This window comes from Otolemur garnettii, unplaced genomic scaffold, assembly GCF_000181295.1.
Source record: "Otolemur garnettii isolate 467f Iridium unplaced genomic scaffold, OtoGar3 scaffold00096, whole genome shotgun sequence".
NCBI lineage: Eukaryota > Metazoa > Chordata > Mammalia > Primates > Galagidae > Otolemur > Otolemur garnettii.
In genome coordinates this window covers 2588650-2599829 of record NW_003852491.1, presented here as the reverse complement: position 1 = coordinate 2599829, position 11180 = coordinate 2588650, and the positions used below count along the sequence as shown (strand labels likewise).

Genomic DNA, 11180 nt, shown 5'->3' with positions numbered 1-11180 from the left:
ACTACAGCTATGAATGCAACCCATCATAGCCTTATCTAGTACTGGTTGCTTTTGTCAACCGGCAGATTAGGTAGGCCACAGATGCTTGATGGCTTAGCTGCATTCCACTTCACCAAGAAACTTAATACTTATCAGGGTTTCAAGAAAACCACAGCCATAAATATCACAATTCATTTCTAAAATTGAACTTCAAACCTTTTTAGAAATTTAAACTTCTAATTACTAGATCAAGACTCCTAGATTTATTTAAGCACATCTCCAATTAATCCTAATTTCTAGCCACCTACCACTAGGCTCACCTATGAAGTGTATCTTCCATTTTTAGTTTAGAATTGTATATACTCAGTTCAGCTTGTATTTAAAAAATCATTTTTAAAAATAGAAATGGAAGGTGGAAGAAGTATGACACTTTCTTTAAATAATGCAAATATTCAACATTTGAAAAGTTTACTGAAAACTTTTATTGTAATCAAAGTGACATTAACGGGATTGTAATGAATTCAGCAAATCATTCTGCTGATATTTTAGAACTGATATCAGCTTTTGCCAGGCAATTAAAAAAATTCAAATGTGAAAATTTCACAGTACAGTAAACTCCACCCCAACTAATTAATGGTGGTTAAAAATAAAGGCCCTAGCAAAACCTCTCATATTACATGGTCACAACTCACAATTCTGTACAAAAGTTCGTGTTATAAAGCTCTGATGTAAAAATCAAATAATCAAGCAGCAATATTTTAAGTGCAGCACAGGGTCTTCCATGTCATTATTTACAAGGCTTGAATCTCTTTACATTATAACAAAATTTAATACAGATGACTTAGTAATTAAGTCAATTTTTAAAATCTGTCCTTTTACACAGTGACAGATTTCACTTTTTGGTCATCTTTCTCCTTCTCCTTTTCTTTATCTTTGTTCTTCTTTGACTTCTTTTTCTTGTGTTTGTGTTTTTGGCTTTTTTCCAATTCTACTTCAGTGCCTGCATGTTTCTTATGCTTCTTATGCTTTTTATGTTTCTTGTGCTTTTTCTTTTCCTTCTTTTTCTTCTTCTTTTTGCTGTCCTGACTTTCTGCTGAGCTGGCACTACTACTGTGGCTTCTGGTCTGGCTTCCAGAAGGGCTATGACTTCTGCTTGGACTAACACTGGGGCTACTTTGACTCTGGCTTCTGCTTATGCCCACCTGGCCAACAACTGTTGTTGTGTCCAGGCTCTCTTTTGCTTTCTCCATTATTTTATCTTTCAGGTCCTTAGAAATGTTTCCTGAAGTTTCCTCTTCTTTTACAGACACATTACTTTCACTGTCACTTTCATTATAGTCTGGTTCAAAGGCAGCTTCATCAGTTTCTCTAGTTAAGTCAGAGGAAAGTCGAGAGCAATGACTTAACTGGGGTTTAGGCTTGACAGCATTCTTGTCAATTTGCCCAGTAATCTGCTCTTTTTCTATCTGTGTCTCTGGTGGGTTAAGTATGTAAAGTAATTTATTGCCACTTGACTCTTTATTGTTCTTTGCTTCTAACACGTGCTTTTCTCGATCCTTGCAAGGATTTTTATCTACAGATTTTGTCTCTTCATTTGAGCGTTTAGTGTCGTAAGTGGCTTTGTGATCATGAGGTTTTTTGTCTCTTGAGGGACTAGAACTACTCTTTTTAGAATCTCCTGTTCCTTTTTTAGGCAAATCTCTCTCTTCCCTCGGCTTATTTTTCTGTCCAGATGCAGAATCTTTATTCCGAGAAGGAGAATCTTTTCTTCTCGTTAATTCATTCCTTTCATCTCTACGTTTGGAACTTGAATACTCTCTGCTGTCATAGTCAGTTTTTTTGTCTCTACTGGGAGTGAAGTCTTTATTTGAGGAACCACGAAGGGAATCATGCTTATCTGAAGTTCTAGTCTCTTTGGAAGACTGAGACAGACTTTTGAAATTTCCTTGTTCATTCAGACGGTCCAAATTATTATCTTTCTCCAGCTGAGTGCTGTTCTTTCTCTTTTCAAGGCTTTCCTTTTCCAATACTGAATGATCTCGATCTTTGGTTTTCCCTTTTTCACTTGATGTAGAGTTTTTCGAACTTTTGACCTCATGCTGTATTATTTCATGGCTCACTTCCTTAGTGAATTTCTGAATTTTCTCTGATGGCTCACTTTCTTTCTCAGTGTATTTCAGTGTATTTGATGGCTTAGTACTAACATTTTTTATAACACTAGCAGGTTTTCCTACATTGGATATAGGCTGTGTGGATTTAACATCTTCTTCTTCAGATTCAAAGTCATCTTTATCCCATTTGGATTGAGGAACCTGAATCATAATAATAACATCTTCAGCAGGAGCTGTATTATCATTATTATATTCTTCCATAGTTTTAATGACAGTTCGTTTTGTATCTGTTTTTTCTTCAGATTTCCTCACAGGACTGCCTCCAGTTGAGCTTGTACTAAAAAGAATGAAGATATTTTAATTAATGAAGAATTTATTAATTATAAAACACTGATAAAATGTAAAAATAGTAAAACACAATAAATGTCCTTTCAATTTTTTAAAGCCAAATTATTCTGCTTTCATAGATGCACACGATTTAAGAATATGACTGCAAAAAAACAAATGTGGTACAGCCTTGTCTTTAACAATTCCTTTCTTTAAAGAAAACATAAGAGCAAAATCAGCCTAATACCCACGATCGGTACGTTCTTAATATAAAAGTATAAGCAAAGATAAAATTACACAAAATCCTTTCCCCAAACAAACATCCACACACACCCACCCACCCATCTTTCATACCTGGTATAATCCACAAGAGTTGAGCTGGACCCTTCAGTACCAGTAACTTTCCGTCTGACCTTTCCTTTGACTTTTTCTTGTTTAACTTTGCTAGATGTTGATTCTAATTTTTCAGAAGGTTCTTTTGTATTAGATATGTTTTCTGTACTTCCAATTTTTTTTCCAGTTTCTCTGTTGAGTTTGATTTTTTTGGCTGGAGCAGTTGATGATGAAATTTTGTCCTTTTCAGGGGTTCTATCCAACTTTTCAATATCAGGTTCCATTTTGCGCTTTGGTGATGGTTTCACTATTTCAGTTACTTCTAGTTTAGAGATTTTCATTGAAGACGACTCAAAATCTTTATCTATATTTTTTTCTTCAGTTTTTCTTTTTCTTTTTTCTCCTTTGTTATCAAGTGGCTTATTTTTCTCATTAGGTTTCTTGGCCTTTTCTTCCTTATTAGTTAGCTTTTCTGATTTGACATCTTTGGAATAGTCCTTCTTTACTTTTTCCTCTTTGAGTGGTTTTGTCTCTTGGTGTTCTTTTGCTGATTTAGAGTGAGCTTTTCTTGGGGTTCCAATGATCTTTTCATCTTTCTGAGAAGAAGATGATGATTTAGAATTGTCAGTCTTTGGAGTCTCCTCTTTGGCTTTTTTAAGTGGAGGTTCAGATCGAGGAGATTTTTCCCGCTCTCCATCTAGTTTTTCTTGGAGTCCTTTAGCAGGTTTTACAACATTTTCTTTTTTGGACACAGCAGATCCATCATTTTTCCGTTTGGTCTTGTCACCTTTTGCTTTTGGTTTATCTTTTTCTCTCTTGTCTTTATCAGACACTGATTTAAAAGTGATGGATTCTGCATCCATTGGTTCATCTCTAACAGGTGTAGCATCATCTCTACTTGGGAGGACAAACAGCGAGTCTGCTTTATTCTCTTCAACGCCTGTTGTTTCTCTTGATTTCCTAGAAGTTTCTAATAACTCTGGGTTCAGAAAACCTTCACTTTCTTCTCCTTTTCTTCTTTTTCTATGTTTCTTATGCTTATTTCCTTTAGCATCTCCTGGTGCATTTTCAGTCTCCTTCTCTTTTGACTTTGTATTATCCTTCTGATTGTGGCCATCTCTTGTTGAAAGCTTTTCTGGATAGTTGCCACCAATGTTTCGACTTCTATGACTTTGCCCCCCAACATAATCTTCTCTGCGGCCTCTTGTGAAGGGAGAGTTCCTGATATTAAGTGGTAAAAATCTCTCTGGAGAAAAGTTCTCTCTATTTGCTGAGGGTCTAGGCTGTGCGCCAGCAGCATAACCTTTATAATATTTTTCATACCACTCTCTATATTTTCTCTCCCATTCTCGGTAACGCTCTTTTTCAAATGGGTCTCTAAAGTCAACACTCCTTCCATAATAAGCTTTCATGTCGTAAGGTGGTGGAACTTCTCTATATCTATTAAAATATTCACGTTCTGTTTCCCCTTGAGGAACGTTACGTTTATTAGGAGACTGTCCCCGAAACGCCTGAGGAGATCTCGATCGTGAATGATAGCGTCTATATGGGGGTGACCTTGACCTAGATCGATGATATCCATGAGATCTAGACCGTGAGCGGTAATTCCGACTCTTGCCTCTGCCTCTTCTGGGGTATGGAGGAGATCGTGAATAGGAACGAGAATGTGAGCGGCTGAACGATCGGGAATAAGAGCGTGAACGCGTGGAACCAGATCTTGATTTAGAGTAAGTATATGAACTTCTTGAATATGAGGATCCACTATAAGGAGATTTAGACCTAGAAACAAAAACAAATCAACTGTTGATAGTTGAGAAATATACACAAAATAAAAATACAGAATCTTTGATTCTAGCATTCTGTCCTCACGGTTTCATCTTTCTTTATATCAAGTTTCATTTTAGATGATTAAGGAGGCACAGTGACCTCTACTGAAATGGAATAAAGTGCACAAATCAGAGCAATCATTTGTTACAAAATAAAAGTGAAGTCTTAACAATTAGAGTGGAGTGCATTAATGTACCGTGAGTTATATGAGCTAACTAACATTAAACAAAATGCCAATTAAATTAAACTTCCTATCAAATTATTAAAGTAGAAGTCCATTTTTTTTTTTTTGTCCTATGCTGGCCAATAGTCTAGTTTTAAAAGGAACCGCATTTAAGGTGTAAGGCTAAAAATTAAAAGTCTTTTAAACAAACTTCCAGGGAATTTTTATAATTCAGTTTTTCTAGCAGTAAATTTGTATTCTACCACTACTTCATAATTACACAGGTTAATGTTCCAGCAAGAAGCTGTAGCCTTATGGTGAAAGGGTCCTCAGAAATATTCTTTGGTTTTTCTCCTATTTCTTTCCTTCTAAAACATTTCCCAATTATAAATAACTTCGAGGGACAAGGGCAATTTAATCCCCATAAACTGCTAGTTCTACACAATAGAATTTACACTGAGACATTATTTCAATAAACAGATATTGGGAAATAAACTATTATCTTCATTTCTATACACCTAGACCGAATCAGAAAAATTCCGTAAGTGCAATGTTATTTATATCCATAGCTAATCCCTGGATATTCAAAGTCCCATTTGTAATTCTGTTGTGAAGGCTTGCAAAACACTAACCTGGAAAATGAGCGCCTACGCTCCTTTTGAATCTTTTTGTATTCCATCAATTCCTTAGCAAAATCATTTGTAAACTCATCTAGCTTGGACTTTTTCTTTTCCCTAGTAAAATAAAGTTAAAGAGTGAAAGTTAACAAAAACCATTTAAGAAAACTAACAAGACAAATGTAATTAGATCATGAATGAAATGAATGAAATTGCCATTAGTTTTCCACTTTAAAGCTATAAATAACTGGGAATCCCTGAGGAAGTTGCTTATATGGCTTTGGTTTAAGTTTTAGGTGAATTTTCTTGTACTAACTGGAAACACTGGTAAATGTTTCCAAAGATACCTATTTAATGTTATATCAGAAAATGAAAAAAGTGTATAACAATTTTTAAATAAAATACTTACTCTTCTTTTAGTCGTCGTTGCTCTCTATAGAATTCTTCCCTGGACAAAGGTGGTGCTTGTGTTGTTGGGATGGTATTTGAGTGAGCTGTCTGGACTCCTGATGACACCCAAGGTGTTGATAAATTGGCAGGAGCTGGAGGAAACCCTGGAGGAGGGACACTATACCCAGCAGGTGGTGGCTGGCCAGGAGGAAACTGAGGAGAAAACTGTGGGGGAGGCACACCTGGAGGGAGAGGAAGTGTATGGGGAGGAGGTGGATACAAAGGAGGTGGTGGAACAGGTACAAAGACTGGAGTTGCTGGTAGTGATGGGCCTTGAGTCCTCTGTGATCTTTCGCTGTGGTGTCGCCCGCGGTTTATACTTCTGGAGAAATAAATTCCAAGATATTATTCCTTCAAATTAAAGTTATCTGAAATAAATTTGTGTTTTTCAAACTTAAAAACAAGAATAAATTCAACTATTCAAGTAATATAGAAACGCTGGTAGCATTTATTTGTAAAAGTATCTCTACAACAAATGTTTAAGACCATTTTAGGGACTAAGAAAGTAAGTTTATAGATTCTTCTCTATATAAGAATACCATAATTAAAAAAATATGCATATATATGTATTTTAGCGGCAAGATCTTGCTCTGTCACCTACACTGGAGAACAGTGGCATAATCACAGCTTACTACAACCCTGAACTCCTGGAGCCAAGCAATCCTTCTATCTCAGCCTCCCAAGTAGCTGGCAATACAGGTATGGACCACCATACCCAGCTAATCTGGCTAATTTTGAAAATTTGTGGAAAAGAAGTCTTGCTATGTTGCCCAGGTTGGTCTCAAACTCCCAGCCTTAAAAAATTCTCTTGTTTTGGTCTCCCACAGTATTGGGATTATAGGCAAGAGCCCTGTGTATGGGCTAAAAAATATTATATTTAAAAGTTCTCTTTTGTGACGTTCACATTGCTTATCACCCATAATTATTACCTGTTACTTCCTAATCTATCTTTTGAAGGAACTGACAGGGTAATGCTACTGTGATGTAGTCCTCCTCGAAATGCCTTTTGTACCCAAAAGTTTGAGTAGGAACAACCACTTCCTACAATCTCATTTTTTGAGGAAGAAGTGGGTGAAGATAACACCAAATAGGATACTAGTTTTAAAATCTGTAATTAACAACTAAAAAAATCTCAATGTTTTCTCTCAAAGGGTTAAGTAAAAATATAACAGTGTTGGCTGAAGTTTCTTTGTACCTCATCAAAGAAACAAAGTGGGCCTTCTTCTGCTAAATTAAAAGTTCTTTGAATTATATACAATTGGTACATAACAGCAGCAGCAGGGGTTTAAATTTTAAGACTCTTTTCAGAGAGCCATGAAATAAAAAACATGAATTCTAGTAAAGAGATGCAGTAGAACCTCCACAGTTAAGCTGATCTAATTTTCATAGACCAGACACACATCACATCTATGTGTCAGTACAGTAGGCCTAGTGTCATAGGTGACCACCCCTGTATGTCAACTAGTTTGTTATAGTCCTTTGGGTGGTCAATTTACAGAGGTTCTCCTGTAGTTTGGCAATTCTCAGTAGAGCACTAGAAGATAACTCTTAATATTCTTGTTACATATATTTTATGTACATGTAACATATTAAGGCTCTTTTACCTTGGAGGAAATTATGACCTAGACATTAAGACCTATATATGGCTTACTTCTTAGATTACTACTTATGCCTGTCAAGGGCAAGAGCTCCTAACAATACCCTGGTCTCTTCTTTTGGAAATAAGAAGGTAGAGGATGACTAGGAAAGATGAATCTAGAAGAGAAATAAATGTAATTCTTCTTAAACTTTGGAGCTAAGGTAGTTAATTTTCATCTTAAATTGATATCCTAAATATCAGCTAGGTCTTAATGACTTTCTTCTACTACTTTATTTCTACCCTTTCATTTATTACCCTCCAAAGAAGGTAAATGCAAGCTCATATTCTGCTGTGTGCTAATAGGGAGAAAGTAATTACTGAGAAGGAATTAAATAATGTAGTCTTAAAAAACCATCGTTATGTAATTTACTCTTTCTAGACCTCTTTAAGGACAAGTATTGAGAATTTAGGAGATAAAATCAAAAGAAATGACCCCCTCTTCTCCAGCCACTGCTGTGCTTTCATTTCTTTGTGGTATATTTTTCAGTATGTTGTAAGATCATTATTTTCAGACTTTTAGCATGCCTACCTGTAGCAGCTCCTCTCCCCTCTTCTAATTTGCTGTGGTGGAGAAACCAGATAGCCAAGCTTATTGGAACTGTGTAGAAGAAAAAAGGTAAAATAGGCTTGTGTATCTCTCCACGGGTAAACATATGATCTTTCCATGTATAGACTTTTGAAAACTTTTTCCTACTTCCTGATTCTTCTTTTAAAAATGTGTTTTTTTGCTCTGTTGCCAGGCTGGAATATAATGGTGGATTCAGAGATCACTGCAGCCTCAGCCTCCTGAAAAGCTGGAACTACAGGTATGCACGATCATATCTGTCTGACTCTATACTTGTTTCAAACAGGAGAGATTGGAGAAAATACTACTTCACTTAAAATTAGCTTTTCTACCCTGAATAACTGTAGAACAGTTTAAATAGAACATTTAACACTATAAATGTAGTATATTTATTTATGAGACAGTGACACAATCATAGCTTAATGAAGCTTTGAACTCCCAGGTTCAAATAATCCTCATAGCTCAGCCTCCAGACTAGCTAGTTCTACATGCATGGCACCATGCCTGGTTAATTTTTTTTTTTTTAGAGATAGGGTCTCACTATATGGCCCAGGCTAATCTTGAACTCCTAGCCTGAAGTGATCCTTCTGCCTCGACCTCCCAAGTGCTGGGATTATAGGTGTGAGCCACCATGCTCAGCCAATTTTCTAATAGTACTGTATTTTAATAAGTATTCTACAATCGCCTTTTTCTGTGAGATATACTATGTGTGCAGGCATTTTAAATACTGATGTAGGTAGCACCATTCCAATTCTACAAATGAGAAAGTGGAAGCTGCTGTCATGTCTCTAAATCCCATGTTCTTCTATTGATATACTCAGCTGGCCTCTCACTTAACATACTTTATGAGAAATTTAGTTTATCTTTCTTTTTAACTTTTACTTTGACCTACACATTCTAGTATAAGAAATTGAGTTTACCTTTCAAACAAAAAGATCAAAGTTTCAGAATGTTAAGTCATAAACTGGATTATATAAATAGAAACAATGGTATAAATAAATATTAAATAAATTTACTGATTTTTAACACCATTAAAAATCCCATAGAAGACCGAAGTATGTTTCAGGGCAGAAAATCACACCTGATACCAGTGTTTTTCAACCTTTTTTTCTTTCACAGCACACTTTAACCTGTGGTTAAACTTTTGTGGTACACTTAAGTTATGTTGATTCAAAAACAGAGTGAAAAAAGAATATATTTAATGTGCTTTGAACTTCTTTCAAAAGTAATTTAATTAATGATCTTTAAAAATTTTCATGGAAAACTGGTTGAAAATCACTGCCCATTATATATTTTATAAAACAAATACTATTCAAAATGAGAAATTTTGTTCTGTGGACTTTACTGTACTCAAATCAAATTCTGATTATCCAAATTAAGGTCCTATCAAGATCTCCATTTATTAGACATGCAAGTAGGAAAGAACTTGTATGAGTCTGTATTTTAGAGAATTATTCTTTTAAAAAGATCCTCATATAAGCTTGAATTTTGGTACTTTACATAAAAACCATGTTAATCTGGCATATAAAAGATGTTTCCAGTATAAAGCATTTGACAACACACTTTCTATAGTTTCTGTTGTCTAGTTTGAAGGCAATCACCTGAAGATGAAAATTTTAAATATATACTTACTGTTCCCAACCTGGTCGACCACCACCTGGACGAGCAGTATTTATTCTTACTGGACCTTAGAAACATAAAAAGCAAAATCTTTAAGTGAACATGAAATTGGATGTTAAATAAAGCTAAAATTATTTTTTAAAGGTGATAAAGGTCTACCAAAATGATTTTACTCACCAGTTGTGGGGATCAACTGTCCGTGCAGTAACGACTGTCCAAGCAAAGATGGGGTTCCAAGTACAGGCACCTGGTAGCCCTTTAGGAATAACCACAAATAAGGATAATTTTTTAAAAGGAAGAGTTAAAAACAAAATCTTACTGCAAAGAACCCCAAAATTTAAGAGCCAATAAAATTTACCTTCTCTTCCATAAGAGCAGTAATTGCAATTGAGGATGTTCCTTTTGGGTGTTCTGATGCGAGAGCTGCAGCTGGCAACATCTTATTATCAGAATCTCTAAAAAACAAATATAATTTACTATACATTAGTCATCAGAAATGGGAGAATTAAAAGTATAAGGCTGGGCACAGTGGCTCAGCACTTTGAGATGCTAAGGCAAGAGGGTTGCTTGGGACCAGGAGTTCAAGGTCTTGTCTCTACAAAAATTAAAAAAAAATTAGCCAGGTGTGGTGATATATGCCTATAGTTCCAGTTACTCAAGAGGCTGAGGCAGGAAGATTGTTTGAGACTGCACTGAGCTATCACTGCCTCCCTGCACTCCAGCCTGAGCAACAGTGAGACTTAGTCTATTAAAAAAAAAAAAAAAAAAAAAAGCAAAAATCAGTTTGTTGGTGAAGTTTATACATCACCTGCATTAAAATGAGTTAAGTCAGAGATGATAAAAACTTTTGAGGAAAGTGAGAGAGGGGCTAGTTGGACCTTTGAAGAGTTCTTTATACATAATGGAAAAGTAAAAGGAAGAAACCTCTTCAGGAAGTACTACATATGCTACATAGAATAGAGACTGGCTCCAAGAACAAAAAACTTGAAAAAAGAAAAAGTGTGGACTGTATCATAACAAAAAGAACACAGGATCAAGAGTTAAGTTTTATAATACTTCTGTCTCGTTCACTAAAATAAAGGTAAGCTTGGGTAAGCCTTAGAACTCTCAGGGCTTATGCCCACTAGAAACCAAATAAAAGGCTAAACTACATCAGTGGACTTTCTTAAATATACATATAAAGGTCTCACCCTAAAGATTCTGCTTCAGTACGTCTGAAATAGTCCTCTGACATCTATTTTCCAAAAGCTGGGTAGTTTTTTAAAGAATCTATGAGCCATGAGACTACACAGTCAAAGAAAGGGCCCTTGGGCAGTGCCTGTGACTCAGTGAATAGGGCACTGGCCTCATATACCGAGGGTGGTGGGTTCCAACCTGGCCCTGGGCAAATTGCAACAACAAAAAAATAGTTGCATGTTGTGCACTGTGGCGGGAGCCTGTAGTCCCAGCTACTTGGGAAGTTGAGGCAAGAGAATTGCCTAAGCCCAAGACCTGGAGGTTGCTGTGGGCTGTGACACTACAACACTCTACCAAGGGCGACAAAGTGAGA

At 35.9% G+C, this 11180-nt stretch overlaps 1 protein-coding gene across 3 annotated transcripts in view; it reads right to left on the bottom strand.

Annotated features, from left to right (window-relative positions):
- Window positions 1-437: 437 nt before the first annotated feature.
- The window catches only part of RBBP6 (RB binding protein 6, ubiquitin ligase), a 38430-nt gene continuing 27687 nt past the window's right edge, over window positions 438-11180 (bottom strand). For 2 of the 3 annotated variants that reach the window (XM_003795738.2, XM_023516697.1), the window contains 8 exons: window positions 9990-10086; window positions 9809-9887; window positions 9644-9698; window positions 7976-8044; window positions 5767-6129; window positions 5373-5474; window positions 2772-4529; window positions 438-2427 (listed from right to left, as the gene is read on the bottom strand). In XM_003795738.2, the coding sequence (XP_003795786.1) occupies window positions 855-2427; window positions 2772-4529; window positions 5373-5474; window positions 5767-6129; window positions 7976-8044; window positions 9644-9698; window positions 9809-9887; window positions 9990-10086 (4096 nt within the window). In that variant the 3' untranslated portion in view covers window positions 438-854. The remainder of the gene's footprint in view (window positions 2428-2771; window positions 4530-5372; window positions 5475-5766; window positions 6130-7975; window positions 8045-9643; window positions 9699-9808; window positions 9888-9989; window positions 10087-11180) is intronic. The other variant, XM_003795737.3, reaches the window with a different exon arrangement.